Raw genomic sequence first — 19,117 nt, forward strand, 5'->3', positions numbered from 1 at the left:
TATTAACACTCACCTATCCATCAAATTTGGGAGAATCTTATTATAGTCAATACATTTTTTCAAAAGCAAAGATATATTTTGGTAAATACTGGAGGTAGCATGTACAAAGCGAGTAAAGGGGACATAAAAGAATGAAGATAGTCAGCTATGTTAACCAGCAGAAAAATTGGCAGTTCAATAGCTCACTTCCCATCCCCATCAACAGGTTTCAGTGTTGTTAATGGAAATTATTGATGCAGTGATTTTTGAAAACTATTTTCTGCACTTAGTTATTTTATAGCAGTCCTACATGAATTCAATATCTGTTAACGGCTACAATCAACTAACAAACTGCATTTAAAGGATAATCGTTCTTATCATGAATAACCAATGGTTTTTCTCTATTAAAATAATGTGAACAATGAAGAATAGGTGAGCGTCTAGAGACTTTTTAAAAAGAAACTAACCAAATCAAATGGACTATGCTACTATGCTTTAGACAGATGTCAGAAGCAATGGTAGCTAGCGGCTTGTGTGTATGTGTGCATATATATATATATTTGTGTGTGTGTGTGCGTGCGCGAGAGTATGTGTGTGCGTGCGCGAGACAGAGAGAGTGACTACAAATAAGGGAACACAAGGCTTTGTCACTGAATATGGACTTACCTTCCCACATGCTCTGCAATGATGCCTCCTTTTGGTGAATGTAAATCTGGCCTCACATTTCATGCAGTTTGGTGCTTGAGAATCTGGAACCCAAACTGGAGCCACCTCACCTAAAGTAGTAAATGGCTTTCTGGTGGGAGCTCCAAACTGGCCAGCTCTGAGATCATTATCTGGACTATCTGGGGGTATTGAAAGGCACGGACTACTAGAGACCCCAGACTCATACTCTTCTAAATGGTCCCCAGTGGTATCAGCAATGGAGGCATTTAATGATGTCTCATCAGGAAACATATCTGCTGCCAAGGTTTCCCCTATTTTTGCTTTACCAAAGACATCATTTTTATTTTTAGTATTACCTCCACAGTTTGGGGGAACAAGGTCGTTTTGTAAATGGTCCAATAATGGCTTTGGAATTTGCAATTTAAGATTTGTAGGTTGTTTGGGTCTTGCACCACCAAATGGAACATTGATAGGTTGCAGGTTAGTTACTGTTTTTGGTAATGTTTGCCCTTGCAGGGATGGTACCTGACTGCAGAGATTATGTAAATAATTTTTCTTCATTTGGTCACCAGTGTTGTTTAAAATGAGACCACTCCCATCAGCAGGCTCATTTCCTCTTTGTTCATAAACATTAGTGTAACATTCTGACTTGCTCTCCTCTATCTCCTTTTCCTCTGTCACTGAGTCTTCCTTGGAGGGTAAAGTCTTTGGAATATGAGCAACAATTGGGTTCTGCATTCCATAGGAATCACAACCATTAGACAGAGAGCTTGCTGCTGATGTACCCATAACATCAGAGAGACTGGACCCTTCAAGCTCATCTATATAAATCCCCTTTATGTCCATGCCTGCTTCCATCATCCCATCTCCATCTTTCGCACTATTACTACAAGCCTCTTCAGGCTCTTTCATCTGCAAAAGTCTTTCATTCTCTCCATGAGTTTGCTTATTATTCAGTTTAGTCAATTCCCAATCAGTCATCTCCTGAGATTCAGGGAAACACTCTACCCCACTGAGCAATTCAGTTGTGCTGAGAATTTTGTTACATTCATCGACTTCACTTTCCACACCACTAACACCCTCGGAAGTAATACGTTCTTCAAAGCATTCACTGTAATTGCCGCTTTCAGACATATTAGGCTGGCAAGTTTGAGAGCGCACAGGTAGCCCAGATTGATACAGTTGAGATGTTTGTTCTTCTACAGTCTCCTCTATCATGAAGCTTCCATTATTTGAACTAGGGGAAGAATTTTTAGCTTCCAGATCTGTTCTTTGAGTAATTCCTCTACTAATAAAATCCTCAACTGATGCACAACTCTCTTGTGTTTTAACAGTACCATCAACTGGTCTCTGCAATAAGGTCAATGCATTAATCCCTGCAATTGTAGACTCTGAGAACACAGAGTCTCTATTAATATTAAAATCATCCTTTAATCGATGGGGGAGGCATGCATTGGACAGACTATCAGATGAAGTATTAATCAAATGGCTAACAGAGTCAGCCTCAGCATACAGCCGATCTAACTGTACTCCTTGCTTTTCTGTATCTGTATCTTTTACAGTGGATCCATTTACAGTAACACCCAACTGATCATTCTGTCGGTTTTCATTATCCAGTGTAAAGCTAATAGTGTCCATTAGGGACTGAGTACCGTAATTTTTACAATCCAGCAAATTGCCACTTTGTAGAGTCCTTCTGTCGCAGTTATGCATGACTGCCACTACTAGAACATTTTTCTCTTCTGGCAAGCAGGCTGGATTTCCACATTTCCTTTCTCCTGTTTCCATAGCATTACACTGATCATCCTGATTACTATTTCTCTTCATTAAATGATCATCTGCTTTTGCCTGATCATCAATCCACACAGTTGGGGTCTCTGGATTTATACTAAGATCCATTCCATTAGCACAATGATCCTCCTCTCCTCCTGTTGGAGTGGTGGTTGAATGGGTCAGGGAGAAAGACTTTAATCTCTGTTGACACTCATTAGGAATTGAAGCTTCATGCACACTAGACAGAGCTGGATTATATAACAGCCGATGAGAAGGGGGATCTAGAACCTGATTCCACTTTGCACCCAATAATGTAGGTGAAACGGCAGTACCTGAAAAAATAATAGTTTAAATAATGACTATATTATAATCCATCACGGTGACACAACTCCCCCAGATTTACTGTATCGGATAGTTAACCATCTATAGTTCCTATAATCCTTTTATATAACAAAACTACTCCTAAACTAGAAATGCACAGATGTCTAAATATGGACACAAGAGCAAAAGACCACTTACTAATACTTAAGTATCCAAGATCAACATCTAATAATATAAACTGCACAGAGTTTCTGGAAAATAACATCTTTAGGGTTATGCGACCAGTCAGTTGTCCAGTTCTATTCTGAACAGGCAATTCTAAATTGATTGATTGATACAATAAGTAGAAAGGGGGATGGGACATAACACAAAAAATCCTCCGTTGCCTCCACAGTAGGAGGGAGGAAATTAGAGCACACAGAGATTTTATACTTAGAATATGATCGCCTTCACGCTAGGATTTATGTGCAGTGGCATTTTTGTCAGGGTGCTTAGTTCTCCCAATATTGAAGAAGAATGTTTAAATAACTGTTTTCATAGAATTGTTTAAAACAAGTTGCATCAATATTTCTATTCCTAGTAGGTGTTGTAAAACCCCTTACTTTCCACAAGCTATAATTTTAACAATATCTCTCTAAAATTTTTCTACATTAATAGTTAAATATAAACCTCACCACTGACAATACAGGTAAATAGAAAATGATTATGAGATGCTGTCCTCTGTTAAGGAAAACCATGTAAAATTCACAGGTGGCTTTGCAAGTAATGAGATCAGTTTGCACTTCATGAAAATTAAAAGGCTGTTACGCTATCCTGCCCCACATATGGTTTTCTCTGTGTAATGCCAAGCACACGTCACTCACCTTCATTTTGTTCAAATTCATCTAAAACCTTATCGAGGTTATATGCTTCTGCTTGGAAATAGTTCTCCATTTGTCAGGATATACCACCCAGTTCCTTGTCTGAACCTGTCAAACAGAGACCAGATTACCAACAGGTATTCAAGATTCAGTTAGCGATATTCCATTATCTACTCCCTTTATTTACCAGGAGAAAATTCCCTCAAATATATACAAAATGTAGGTCAATTTAAAGTATTGCACACACAAATTGAGGGTTTTTTCTGACGATCAAAATTATTTCTGCACTTAAATTAACCTAATCCTTATTAGCTGCTTCCCCATCAAGATAAATTTTGATTTTTTTAAACTTGGCAGCCTTCAAAGTTTACAAACAATCTCAAAAGATTTATGCTTTAAATTTTAAGCCAAGTCCAGATTTTTTTAAAATAATTAACTACCTAAGAGCACACGTGAAATGTAAGGCACTAAAACCCAGCGTACTGACAGAGCAAATTTACATGTAGAATTTGCTGATATGGGCCAGGTGGCTGAAGCTACAATGTTGTTAACATTTGGGAGAGGATGTTTCATTTTCATATGCTGGCTGTCAGAGCAGCTGAAACTATTCTAATCAGATGAACGGAAAGTATACTAAGCCATTTGAGTCTGCAAGTGTAAGTCATTTCATAGTACACTTCATTCCATACCACACCAATTACAAGGCATTATATGCAAGACTGTCTTTCAGAGATACAGAAATAAAATGCTTCATGAAATCTAAATGGGAGAGAGCTGTTTTTCTGTAGGGGTGGCAAGAAGAAAGTGCCCTTTTTTTCCATGTTCCAAACCTCCCAGATTTTTCCCACCACAATACAGTGATAATCAAGAGGAGGAATCTTCCACTCTTATTTACTGACAGCATTTCCAGCTTAACTAATGAGTGGAGATATTTTTCAGCACATTATCAGTAAATCAAAAATCACACTATAATCATACCCTTTTGCCAACATAGCTCATTACTGGTAGCACAACTAGGTGTTTCAAGGACCTTCTTAATATTTCAATTTCAAGGAATAAGTTAACAGTGCTATCTGCCTCACCATTTAAATGGAACTATCAAACCTGGTAAGATAACCTGGTACAAGTTTCAGATATCAAAGATGGCGGTGCAAGCTTCCCCATATTGTCTCCCAGAAGACCCTCAAAAAGGCAAGACTCGCTTTCAACGGTAAGCATGAGTTTGACAGGATTTCTGTAATACTTAAATTACCACCATGTCTGCTGTGGTAGATGGTAGATGTGAGAACTCCCACATTCGACACACAGGCCATGGAAAAGCAACACCATCTAATGAACGAGAAACTCAACTGAAGTTCAGGATTTAGTCTCATTCTGCCACTGGACTAGCTATATGGCTTTGGACAAGTAATTTAATATGTCCATGCCTCTGTTTCCATATACATAAAATACAGATAATACTTAATTCCTTTGCCCCCTTCCTCGCAGAGGTAGTGTATGAATAAATGTGATTTGCTCTGACACAATTGCTGAGTAGATTCTAGTGATTCCTAACAACATAAGTTAAGGTAAACACCCCCATTAAAAGATAGTCTCAGGGTGGAGGGAAGACAAAATGGGAAGGATAGATAAACTGAGTCATTAAGGATATTTCTTCAACTTACCATAACCAGTCAAGTGACACTTTAGCTCTGACAGCACAAAAAATATGATCTTTTTGCTAACAATGGTTGCCAGCACTGAGATGTGCTGAACTAGTTCTGAAAACATTTAAATTCCCAGCACAGACATTTTCTTTGTTACAGAGTGCATGCCATAGCATGCCTACTGTATATGGGGCCTTTGATTTGACCTATTCCTTGGAAATCATCTGAAACAAAAGGGAGAGAAAAGGTCTTATTCTCCTCAGGACTTGTTTTCAACACTGTGTGATGAGGGGAAAACAGTCAGGGTGTCCACAGACAGAGCTGGCTCCAAGTTTTTTGCAGCCCCAAGCAAAAAAATTTCCTGCGCCCCCCAGCCCCGCCTCAACTCCACCCCATTCCAGCCCCTTTCCCAAATCCTCGGTCCCGCCTCCTCCTCCGGGCACGCTGCATTTCCCCTCCTGCCCCTCCCTTCCTCCTAGGCAAGCCTGGGAGGGAGGGGGGAGAAGCAGAGCGGCGGCGTGCTCGGAGGAGAAGGCGGAGGTGAACCGGGGCTGGGTGGGAGCAGTTCCTCTGCCTGGCCCCAGAGTTACTTCCTGCGGCCTTCCCTGCGCCCTCCACCGCCGCAGTTCACTTCCGCTCCGCCTGCTCCCTGAGCGTGCCGCCGCCACTCCGCTTCTCCCCCCTCCCAGGATTGCTGCAAAACAGCTGATTTGTGCAGAAAGCCTGGGAGGGAGGGGGGAGAAGTGGAGCGGCAGCGCGCTCAGAGGAGCAGGTGGCAGTGGAGCGGAGATGAGTGGGGGGGAAGTGGTTCCTTTCCCCCCACCCGAGTTACTTCCTGCGGCCCTCCCCGCGCCCGCCACTGCCGCAGCTCACCTCCGCTCAGGGCCGGCTCCCAGCTTTTTGCACCCCAAGAAAAAAAAAAAGGAGCCGGAGTGCCGCCCCTTGGAAAGTGCCACCCCAAGCACATGCTTGGAGTGCTGGTGCCTAGAGCCGGCCCTGTCTACAGAGTCCGAGTTCAAATGTGTACATCACAGTTAAACAGCCCCTCAGCCTGAACCCCGTGAGCCCAAATCAGCCTGCATGAGCCAGTCGCAGGTATCAAATTGCAGTATAGACATACACATAGTGCCTGAGAGGTAGTCTGGCTTCAGGAAGAACAGCCAGCTGCAAAGTTTAGGGTCTGTTGTCCATGCTACAGGTACAACTGAATCAGGAAACTAATTACAGCAGGGCTGCAATCTGAAGTTACACTTCATCTTAACCATGCACGCTACCTTGTTTACACCAGGAAAATGCATAATGTTAGAAAATATATTGACTAACACCTTTTAACTACCACAGTGTTAAACACAATTTTTCCTTTAGTTTGAACAAAGACAGTTGTATTTAAACACATCAGCAGGTCAACCAGCAATAATGCAAAATTAAGGGCGAGAAATCAAGCATTCAAATGTTAGGATATGCAGATTTAATGTTTTTAAGCTTAACCTTAACTTAGCTTTGCCTCCTAGTGTTTAACCCCCGACATCGAATTACAAATTATTTATCAATAGATAATACAACGGAAATGTCTTATTTTTAAGTCTCAGTGACATCTACAAAACAAATCCATTTTACAGAAAATCAGTTCAGTAGTTTTGAAGTTATGAATTGTATTAGGCCCCATCACAAGCTCATGTTAAAAAACAGGGACCAGATTCACTGATGCAATCCAAGGCGTCTAGAGAACAGCCTGATTTCACCTGGCATGGGGAAGTCCCCAAATGGTGTACAGCAAGTGTAGCTACGCCATCTCCCAACAAGGCAGTTAGCTGGGATGGGAAGGAACACAGACAAGATGACACTGCATTCCAAATGTTTTCCACTGGCAGATGGCTCCTTTGGGGCTATAGTCAGCAGTGTACCTTAGAGCAGCCTAAAGTATTTCAGGGCTAGCACAAAACCAACCTCAGAGTCAGGGAGACACATCTGCTCCTTTGTGTGTGTGTCATCCCCACCACGCCAACTGTGCCCAGCAAAAACTTAAATAGTTGCAAGCCATAATTAACATGGGTTAGATGGCCACTTATGTAGCAGCAAAATACACTATTAAGGGTCAGGCAGTAACACTAATTATGTTTTCTCTCCCTAGTTTCTCAATGAGAAAACTACTTAAAACAGAGACAGAATCCAGAGAACAGTCCTCTCCAGATTATGATATTGTGAAATGTGGAGACTATACTACTTGGTGGGTTGCCTCTACAAAAATTTAAATAAAAATCCAGCAAAATCTCAATTCATGCAAAATTACTACATCAAAACGTTAAGCGGTCCTGAAAGGAAATTCAAAGATAAGGCTAGATCCCTGGCCTTGGCCCTCCCAAATCTGCCCATGTGTATTGTACTGTGTATGGCTATAAGATCATCCACTGTTGCAAGGCATACAGCTAGATGACTAACCATATCATTTACAATACCCAAGCATACAGGCAACAAGCTGAGTGATTTACAGAACAGCAACTTTAAGTGAAGCTTTGCTTTCAAGAGTTTGAGAAAAGATCAGCATTTTTTCATTTGATACCATATTGGCTTTCTCCAAGCAGTTAAAGTCTATTGTACAGATTTACAGATTTTCTAAAATGCCAGGTTTACATAGCAGACTGAGACAGCTTGGACTCATGAGTCCCTACGGACACTTACTGCAAATCAGTAGATTATTAGGCTGCCAGGCACACCTAAGTCCATGCACTCAAAATCCTTCATAACATTTTTCATTCACATAAATGACTGCAGAATACAGCATTTGCATTTTTTAAATTAGCTGTTTCTCCCCTAAATATACAAACACTAAATTAGTGCACTTTAGAAACAGAACAGCCTGCAAAACTTTAGTGGTTCTCCGGCATCTTTTCCTCCCTCTCATTTTGATGCCTTCACTCAGAGCACCCACCAAACTCTCGAAACACCTACCTTTACCTTGTGCACCAAAACACCAGTGTCTTAATACATATTCCTCCTTAAAAACAGGCTTCTTCCACAAAGCCTTCTAAAAGATGATCAACCAAAATTAACTCAACTACATCAAAATTGTTATTTTATTCAAAGTATTATACTGTACATTTCACATCTAGCCCATTTGTATTTAATTTAGAATTTCGGCAGGGGCCCAATCTGTCAAACAGTTACACACCTGAGAATAGTAACTTCCTCGACAAAGTCCCACTGAGGTCAATTAGATTCTGACCAAAAGTACTAGCAGGCATTTGTAGGACTGAGCAGTTTAAAAAGCATCAGACAGGATTCCTGTGCTCAGTAACAATGTGAACCATGATGCTGTCTGAAACCACTCCATTCAAATTTCTTTCCTGCTTCTTAAAACATAAAAAGGGCATCCATAAAGGAATTCTCTAGCATAAATATATAAACTTTTTGGTAGGACCACTCAAGTGAATTGGATGGCAAGCACTGATTTATGTAAATAGAGATACCAACAATCATTGACGTACTGGTTTTTGAGGTGGAAGGAGGAAGACATACACTACACTGATTACATGGCTTTGAAAACATTTTTAAAGAGGTAAACATCTCTTTAGGTTTCTGTACATTAATATCACATGCAGAAAAATGTTTCTGGCTTAAGAAAAAACCAAATCTGACCACTCATTCGGGTCATTTTTCAGCAGAGTAGGTTTTTGGGGCTCATTTTAAGATTCCTGAAAACAGGAGTTTAATATGCACTAAAATATATCTGCATTGGTATAATTAAGATTTAAATTAGATTATTTTTCCCTCCCTAATCATGCCCGAGTTTTGCCCATTACGTGATTTATATTGGCTGAAGTGACAGCAAAGAACAAGCTGAAGAACAAGGTCACACACAACTAGAGAAAGCAATTCACTTTAAATGGCACTATTTTTATTGATTTTAGTCTCTCTCAATAGCAGGTGCTTTACAAATGTTACAAAACAATATCCAATACAAAATTTTACGTCTTCAGTAAATGCGTGGAACTGTCTATATATGAATAATAAATCAAGCCCACAAAACGACCACTCCTAACACTTTATACCCACTACCCTGAAAGCCTCACACAACACAGTACAGTTAATGTTTTAAAAGAATTACTTTATAAACTTTATGGAAAAAATCTGTATATTTTAATATTTTTAATGGGAAACTGCTGATTAAAATTTGGTTCATCCTAAAACAAATAGAAATGTTTCCACATTTCCCCTCCATAAATCCAAATGCAGAGAGTTGTTTGTAAACAAATACACATTTTATTGAAAAGTTTGAAGCCCAAAATGGCTTGAAGCACTAAGAACCAGCCACTGAAATTAACTGTACAAAAATGAACCTGACTTCAATGATTTTCATTGTCCATGCTGAAATATACAAAGTAAACAAAAAGCCTCAGAAGAGACAAGCACATTGAAACATTGTAATTATTTCACTTAATAATCCAAGGCATTATTAAAAATGTGTTTGTTTTCAACAGTTAGTTAAACTGACGCAGTCCCTTTAAATAAGCTCACTGAAGCCTATCCCTAGCTGCTATTTACCAGAAAAGGTTTGCTGGAAATGCTGAAGTATAAAACCAGCAATTATTATTTATAAAACAAATGACCCTTTTCTTTCCATCTCCCTTCAAGAAAAAAAAAAAAAAGAGCCAAAACCACAGCTAGTGCCCTTAATGCCCTTTTCTTGCCAGAGGAGGCAGCTTAGTGCTTATATAAACAATGGATACCCGTGGTTCTCTTTCCCCAATGCCCTGTCCACAGCTCCCAATGTATCAAAGCCTGCCTAGAATTGAATATTTCTCTCCTGCATGGACAGGGATTAAGGACTGGAAGTGAAAACACACAAGGGTCTAATATAGGATGCTACACTGATCTAGCAGCTATGGTCTCTTGTGGTTTAGAACTGTAGTTTAATAAAAAAAAATCATTACCCTTAAACTAAACACACTTCATAAGTGAACAGAAACATACATCTTTGTTGCTTGCTGGCTGCCTCGCACCCAATTCATCGGAACGAGTACCAGCGTCAAAATTTATGTGCAGTTGTTTTTTCCCCCTCATCTCTTATTTAAAAGATAATATAACATTTAACAAGATCATTCATAACTGTAGAGCAGTTCTGGACTGCTGATCATATGATTTCCATGTAGTGCCCCATGGCAATAAAGACCCATACCTTTGTGAATAATTTATAGGATTAGAGGAGAAAGACAAGGAAGCACATACATAACTAACTCTCTTTAGAAAACTGAGGCTGAAACAAATCTGAGGAGGAGAAGACCCCCAACAACATTTTTAACCTAGTTGTTCCAAAAGGGAGGGGAGGGAAGGACTCTTTGCTCAATTCTGCAAATCCTTAGTCATGTAAGCAATCCCATTGAACCCAATGAGACTACTTACATGAGTAATCTGTGTTTATGCAAACGAGGACTGGAATGATGGGTCCCTATGTTGGTAGATAGCACCTTATTGTTTCCTTTAGTAAATAACAGAATTCTAGCTCCTATTAAGCAAAGGAGATCAGGCCAATGGGGTAACTGCCATATGTTCAGCTACATGTTTCCATTAAAATCAAAGTGAGTTATGTAAGTCACTGTACTTTTTTAAAATGTATTGCAGTATAACATTTTCCCCTAAAATATCTTTGTTTACCTTGTTTTCTTTTCCTCCTTAGAGGTCATCCTGATATTTGAAAGAATTGGTATAACCTGATTAAGATGATTAATAACTTCACCTTACTGCACCCTGAGACGGATTATTGAGAGCACAACTGAATTCCAAGGCAGTCTTGCCATCAATTTTATGGACTTCCAAAAGGCATTCAATAGCATAAACAGGGAAACAATGTGGAAAATTGTGGAACAATCTGGAATTCCAACAAAATTAATTAACATTATAAAGGCATTCTACGCCAGCTAAAAACGCTGCATTAAAATGGATTGAGTAAGCCATTCAGCATCAGGATAGGTATAAGGCAGGGGTACGTCCTGTCTCCTTTTGTTTATCCTAGTCATCGACTAGGGGCTAAAACAATGCGACAGTGATACATATGGCCTAATATGGATCAATTCAAGGCTATTTGATCTAGACTTTGCTGACGACATGGCATCTTCATTGATAAGGGCAAACGGACTACAAAAATGCACAAACCAAGTAAAAGAAGTAATGGAGAAGCCAGGTTTGAGATACAATGCAAATAAATGTAAAATCATGTTAATGAGGACTATAGAGACAGAAATCAAAATTGAAGAAGAGAAACTGGAGACAGTGGACAATTTTACATATCCTGGAAGTACCTTCAGCAGAAACGGTACTAGTTCTGAGGAAATAAGACAATGACTTAGGAAGGCAAATGCTGCATTTGGAGGACTCAGAAACATCTGGCAACTCAAACATCTCCTTCAAGACAAAACTGGACATGTACAAAGCAATTGTTATCACCATCACAACATATAGCAGTGAGACATGGCAACTTACCAAGAAAGATACACAAAAGCTGGATGCATTTCATCACAAAATGTCTAAGAAGAATATTGGGAACAACATACAGAGATAGAAAGATGAATAAAGGCACCCTCTCACAAATAATCTACAAAAGAAGACATCAGTGGCTGGGACATGTGCGGAGAATGGAAAAAGAATGCTTACCAAATACTGCCCTTGAATGGAAGCCAGAAAATGCAAGAAGAGAGGAAGACTGCAAATAACATGGAAATGAACAGTTCTGAATGACATCAAGCGCCTCAACATGAAATGGGAAGATCTGGAGAGAAGGGCAGTTGACAGGCAAGGATGGCAAATGTGGGTAGCCCAATATGCTGCAAAGCACAGGATGGACTAAGGTCTAAGGTAAGGACTGTCACTGAATCAGAAGGGCAGTGTTCTATGGCTCAACTTCAATCATTGTCCCTTCAATCATTATTTTGAAGAGGGCAGAGGCTTAAATGTTTAACCAGAATAATCTTCAAAAGCTCAACAGAGATGCATTTTATTTGTTAATGAAAAAGTACAATAAATCAAGACTGAACAACAAACTGAATTCAATGGCCTTTGCATTGAAGGACAGTTTACTGAGTCACTGAAAAGCAGAGCTGATATTCCAGAAACAGCTCAGAAAGTCTCCTGTGTCAAGATACTGCAAGAATAACTAATTATAAGCAACATATTATAAGTAGCAAGAAGTGCAGCTAAAAAGACAACATTTTTAATTTTTGCATCCAGGTGGTCATCAATGTTTGTGCCTGGCAACTTCTGAACCACCAAATGCACGGCCTCTCTTTCAGCCAACCTTATGTTTCTTTTTGTTGTCTATTCCCCACTTTATGAACTGATTTAGGCTAAATTTGAATTGTGGTGCTTATGAAAGTAATATTGACTACAATGGCCATAGCCAGGCATACTGCTGACAAGAGAGCTGTGTAAATAACCCCACCAAATATGCCTCAATTTCTGGCCAACAACATTTAATATTCCAGTCCTGGGTTTCTCCTGACTGAAGACTAACATAGGTGATGGTTTTGTGATGTAGGCTGAGCCCACCAAATCACTTATTTCTGACAGTGAAAAGCTAATGAAATAATGTTTTATGTCAATTAGACCACTTCCAGTCACCCCACTGGGTCATGTTTTTTGTATAAACAAATAAAAAACCAACATGTTTTATTTATCAACTTACCAAATGTTTGTATCATGGCATGCATTACTCAGCATCTACAAGGATTCTCTTCTCTTTAAAGCTTATGAATGCTCAGGCATAAACAGTGTGGCAGATTGAAGAGATCTCCAATATCTACAGATCATATATAAATGTTAACTCTGTCATGGCACCTAGGCCCAAGTCCATTTCTATGCTATTGCAAATCTAAATCTTCCTTGAAGAAGACAGGTTAATCTGTCTATGAAAATTGAATATCCTGAATACTATAAAGATTTGTGCGACTTGACCCAAAAATGCAACAAAACAATGAACGCTTACAATTATTTATAGATTAAGTTGCCTGCACAAAAATGTTTATATTTGATGGTTTATATATGATGTGACCCAGGGACCAATTAGTGCCTGGCAAGTGGCACAGAGGAGGTCCATACAGGTCAATGGAATCTCCTGAGTCCGATATGTGCATTCCAGTTCACCAGTGAATGTCATGTGAGGCCTCAAATAAAAAAGTGACACCCAGTCATCAGGATCATTGTGAAATGTATGTACAGATGTTGTGTAAGGAGTTATGTATAAGCACTGAAAATTATAAGCTATGTGTCTAGGGACTGGTCACCAGCAAAGGTGAAAAAGAGGTTTCCTGTCAGACAAGAATTGTTTAACTATCTGGCTGTTACAATATGTAATTTACATATTGTAGAGTTCACAATGGGTTTCCTGTCACCAGTCTGAACTGAATGCAAACGAAAGAATGGGGACTTCAGAAAGAAACTAATAGGAGGAGAAAAATAGGTGGGGAGGGATGGGGGGAAACCGACCCAATCCAGAGGTACACATCAGAGGCTTGCTCCACTAAATCTGGGGGGCAGACACCCTTCCACTCTTCTCTCAAGAAGTAAAAGGACAGCAATTTTGCTTCATGAAAAAAGGGTTTCAACCAGGCTTGGCTGAAAACGCTGGAGTGAAATTTTGAGTGAGATAAACTTCTTTAGACAGGAAGTTAACCTGTTCGTTAAGTTTAGTCTCTAGAAAGCACCTTCGGTTTTTGTTTTATATGCAACCATTTGTTTCCAATAATATTCTTACTTCCTATCACTTGATTCTCTGTTTTTTAATAATAAACTTATTCTTGTTTTCACTGTAACTATTCCTAAGTGCTGTGGTGTTAAGCAAAGTACTGATCCTGAGTTGACTCTTAAAAGCTGGTGCATACTATTCCTTTGGGAACAGCAGGCCTGGCAATTCAGTGACTGTTCACTGGATAAGTGGAAAGCGTCTCCCACTGACATAGCTCAGGGTGGACAGCGCTAAAGTCAATGTAACATACGTCGCTCGGGGGGGGGGGGGTGTCCTTTTCTCACCCCCAAGTAACTTAAGTTACACCAATTTAAGTGGTAGTGTAGACCAGCCCTGAGAGGTTGGTGTATGCCTATCGCTACCTGTAAAGAAAGCGTGAGGCCTGCGCAGCCCTGGAACATAGTGCTTGTATTGCCAGAGACTGGTGGGTTCAGGGAGCTGATCCACAGCAGGCATAGACAAGACTGCTTCATGCTAAAGGAAGGTAGTAGTAAGGTGCCTCACAACCCTGGGTACTCGGGGGAGCATCACAGATGTGTATATATAAAGTAACATGCCAGTTACCATATGCATAAGACAAACATACATCAAAAAAAATTCTTCATACTGTCCTAGAGTTATTTGGTATTCTGAACAAGCTTATCTTTGTAGTTGCCTTCCAGGAGAGAACTGCTGTGTGATTCTGCATCTTTTAACTGGGGTATGCCCTATGCAGAGAGATGTCTCTTGCATTATACCCTAGGGGTATGGCTACACTTGAAATTTCAAAGCGCTGCCGCGGCAGCGCTTTGAAGTGTGACTGTAGTTGGAGCACCAGCACTGGGAGAGAGCTCTCCCAGCACTGCACGTAAACCACATCCCTTACGGGTGTAGCTTGCAGCGCTGGGAGCCGCGCTCCCAGCGCTGCAGCACTGATTACACTGAGGCTTTACAGCGCTGTATCTTGCAGCGCTCAGGGGGGTGTTTTTTCACACCCCTGAGCGCGAAAGTTGCAGCGCTGTAAAGTGCCAGTGTAGCCATGGCCTCGGAGTAGAAACATTCAACTTCATCCTAGTTTCTGGTGGTAGGGAATTAAACAGTTAAAGATCTTCCAACTAGAACATTCTGCCCTGGGTCCTCAAGAATTTTTCACTACTGGAACTGGTAGCCTCAACATTTTTGACTCTTGTTTATTCCATACTGGATTACCAGGGCCTAATCTGTTTATTTACATTAACACCCTTTCATAAGAAAATTAACCATACAAATTTGTCACTGAAGAAGAAATGCTAATGTAGATAGTGTTTAAATAAATGCTTGTATCGCTAAGACAAGCTATGCCAAAGTAAAACTGACAGTCCTATTTAAACACACACAAAATTCAGAACCATGTCACTTCACTGTGACTATATATTACATGTAAGACCAGCATTCAAAGCCTGGCCACAACAGATTTGGGAATGAAGTGTAAGCTTTCAATATGGCCTTTAACATTCAGATCCTTAACATTACTGTCATGTAGCTCTGTATTAAATATCATTTGGTATTTAATGGTGGTTTAAAAGAAAATATTGCGAGGGATATGGAAGAGACAGTACTGTTAGAGCTGGGTAAAAAATTTTCAGCAAATGGTTAATTTGCCAAAAATGCAATTTCAGGTTAAGCAAAACTATTTGCAAATTCATATCAAATTTACCAAATAATTTCAACCTAACTCAATTTTTTTTGACCTTTCAATTTACTGAAATTTAAAATATATATATATTTTTTTTTCAGGTGGACCTTCCAATATTTCAGAATTACCAGCAAGTCCATTATTCACTCAGCTCTAATTCTTACCACACAAAATCACTGACATGATTAACAATTCCTTTGAAAATGAGTATTTTAAGAAGTAAAGTTAACATCCTTTTAAAAATATGTAGTAAGTAACTAATAACCTAAAGAAAATTCAGTTTTTAAACTGCAATTTAACAAGAATTTTGTATTTATTCTTTATTATTTTAACACAGCTAACATAAACAACCAAGATAACAAAGAGAGGAAAGGTATCTAATCTGGAGCAGAGAGACAATATCAGATTTTACAAGGTCGGTAAGACCAAACTTTTTCATTATTAAGGAAAAAAAGATAGAACAAAGACGATTTTTGATCGGTTAGAGATTTGCCTGTACAATTATGTAATGATGGTAATTTTGTTATTCAGCCCCATATTGGGGTTCTTTGTAAAATAAGATCATGAACTAACCTCCAGAATTATTCCCTTTCAGAAACAGAGATAAGCAACAATGAAAAAATTGTGTTGAAAGTGTTTAAAAGACCAAAGAAAAGCCTGAAAGGTAAGCAAAGGAGGACAGGAGAGGAATGGTAAGAAGGAGAGGAGAGGGGAAAAAGTGGAGAAAGGGAGACGATGGGAGGTGTCTAGGATCATATGAGGGTAGGAGCAAAAGAGATGACCTGATGGGTTTATCTGATTATTCCGAAACTTCCAAAAAAGAGGACCATATACCCATAAATTTATATTGGCTATTTCTGTTGTGAAACACTATTTGTTTAATTGCCGCCAGGTTCACTTCGCTAGCTGGGCACACTGTTGTAGAATCAGATGTTTGGCTATGATCATAGCTTTATCCACCAAAGTTTTTCAAAGGATATTAGTTTCCAAGACAGACTGGTTAGACACAGGATGGCATGGCCAGCCTGCAGTTCCACCTTGGTGGAGAGAAAGAAATTGGGCCAAATATTTACCTCTGTTCAAAAAGGACAGATTACAGGGCAATCCAAAGCATATCATATAAATTAGCACCTGCAGCTCTAGCATTTGTCAGATCTGGCTGCTCTGGACCTGAAAAGTCTACAAAAGTCCAGAGCATCCTTCAAAGAATTTTCTGCTGGATTAATCTTAACCCCAAATCTGGCGAGCAATGCTACACGCTGGAATAAACTGATTCCACTAAATGTTGGTAAGAGAAAATTGACAGCTCATGTTCCCTAGACAGCTCTCTAACATTCTCACTGCTGACTGCCAATTTGCCTGAGAGGTAGGAATACAGACTAAACAGCCCCAGGTAACACAGAGTTATTTTTTCAGAAAGCCTCAGTACTTAGGAAGGGGGTTCAGTGCTGCAAAGGCATCTAGCCCATACTGGCATTGCAGAGCATATTCAAATTAAAGATACTGCTATTCTTTCTTTGGATCCAGTTGGAATTTCTCCCTAATTTGAGGAAAGAACACAAAGAAATCATTTCAGTTATGTGGTTTGTACTCAATATCTTTTTTGTAATCCAAATAAGGCATAGAATAGGTTATGTGCAATTAAAATTTTGGCGTTACCCCAAATTAAAGACTTAGTGTAATAAAGGATGACATTTAAACTTAAAAGCAACCAGATACCAGGATTTCCTAGCAGCTAAAATTGTACAGATATCTCCTTAGAGAAACAGTAGACGTCTGAGTTTAGGACTGATTCTAATGGTAGTGGAGCTATGATTCCTTCCTCCATGCACAGCCAGGATGGAGAGCCTGTGTCAGGAGGTCAGCCATTGTGTTGCTTGGCTCAGGACTGAGGATATATAGTAAAGTATAAGGTTGGGCAGACCAAAGTCTTGTGATTTGATAGGCAGCTGCATTTTTCAAAGGATAATCTGGGCTTGTTGCCCACACTCCACAAGAAGGTCTTAAAAATGTTAATTCTGAAAAAAGGGGGAATATAAACTGGCAAAGAGCTAAGGACAAATAGAAGTCTCAGGAGGACATTCAACTTTAATAAATTAACTCTGCTCCAAAGGGATAAAGAGAGGACCTGCCATGTATATAAATCCAGAGCTTTCTATGTGATAAAAGGACTGAAATTAATTTTAACTATTTATTTTGGGATCCTTTTTCCTAGGAATATAAGTACGTGATTTCTACCTGATACCAGCAAAAAGATAACAAGGATTATTTATATTTATATTATAGACAAACACCCAGAGACTAACAGCTTCCAACTTGTACCATTTTGTACCCTGAGATTTTCCCAAACAACTGAAAAAGCAGCAAAGAGTCCTGTGGCACCTTATAGACTAACTGTTAGTCTATAAGGTGCCACAGGACTCTTTACTGCTTTTACGGATCCAGACCAACATGGCTACCCCTCTGATACCAAACAACTGAATAGTTTTTAATATGTTAGAGATGGTCTGAAGGGGGTTGATGATGAATAAAAGTATATAATCAGCATAAGCATATTTTCATCTCTCGGTCCCTATTTTTATATCCTGGATCCCCTGGTGTGCTCTAATTTGTATTGCCAGTAGCTTTATGGGCAAATCAAAGAGGAGAGTGAACAGCCCAGTCCAATACTGCGGCAAAGATTAACAAGTGGGGAGATGTATTTATTGGTTACAACTCGGGAGCTAAAATTAGAGTACAAAGGGCTAATCCAGAAAATGAAGGAGGGACCAAATCCAAACTTTTTTGAATGAGGAACAAATTCCCCCAATTAGCTCTGTTAAAGGCTTTTTCCGCATCCACCAACAGAATGGCCATTGGTTTTAAGGGGTTTCGATAACATGAAAGAACACTGATAAATTGGTAAGTATCATCTGATCCATGTCTCTTTTATATAAAAACCACCTGGTCCGGGTGTATTATGTTCCTAATTACTTTTTCTAATTGCCCAGCCAGAATTTTAGACAATATTCTGGTTTGTGTACTCAATTAATTCCTCAGGCGTCAAGAGAGTGTTTACGTTAGCACTTCCATCATTGATGAGAGCAGCGCTCTAGGGCAGCTATCCCCAGTTTGATGATGGGTCTTATAGGAATGAGGGAGGGTGATCCCATGGCATCCTGGGTCCCTGCACAGCCTCCTCTCTCCAAACAGTGATAAGCTCCAGCAGCTCAGCAATGCTCCAAGCAGGGAATAGTTTGCTCCGTGGAGCAGGCATTGTCACCTGGTCAGACAAGTGAGCACTTGCCAAGAATACAGGAAGGGGAGCTTCAAAGTTCCTGGGGCTTTACAGGGGGAAGGCTGGATGTCTGTTTACCTGACATCAAAGCAGCAGAGCTGCTGGCCAGAGTGGTCACCTAGGGACTGTGGGATATCCTCTGGAGGCTAAAAGCTGTGTAAACAGGAAGAACATGTCTTCACTTACACATCACGGGTCAGATCTGTA

At 39.7% G+C, this 19,117-nt stretch overlaps 1 protein-coding gene across 1 annotated transcript in view; it reads right to left on the minus strand.

Moving 5' to 3' along the window:
• ZFYVE9 (zinc finger FYVE-type containing 9) overlaps nucleotides 1-19,117 on the minus strand; it is a 98,332-nt gene that overhangs the window by 43,037 nt on the left and 36,178 nt on the right. Inside the window, exons 3-4 of the mRNA XM_050961653.1 lie at nucleotides 3,603-3,707; nucleotides 646-2,750 (exon numbers count right to left, since the gene is read on the minus strand). Of these exons, the coding sequence (XP_050817610.1) occupies nucleotides 646-2,750; nucleotides 3,603-3,672 (2,175 nt within the window). The 5' untranslated portion in view covers nucleotides 3,673-3,707. The remainder of the gene's footprint in view (nucleotides 1-645; nucleotides 2,751-3,602; nucleotides 3,708-19,117) is intronic.

Source organism: Gopherus flavomarginatus, chromosome 7 (assembly GCF_025201925.1).
Source record: "Gopherus flavomarginatus isolate rGopFla2 chromosome 7, rGopFla2.mat.asm, whole genome shotgun sequence".
NCBI lineage: Eukaryota > Metazoa > Chordata > Testudines > Testudinidae > Gopherus > Gopherus flavomarginatus.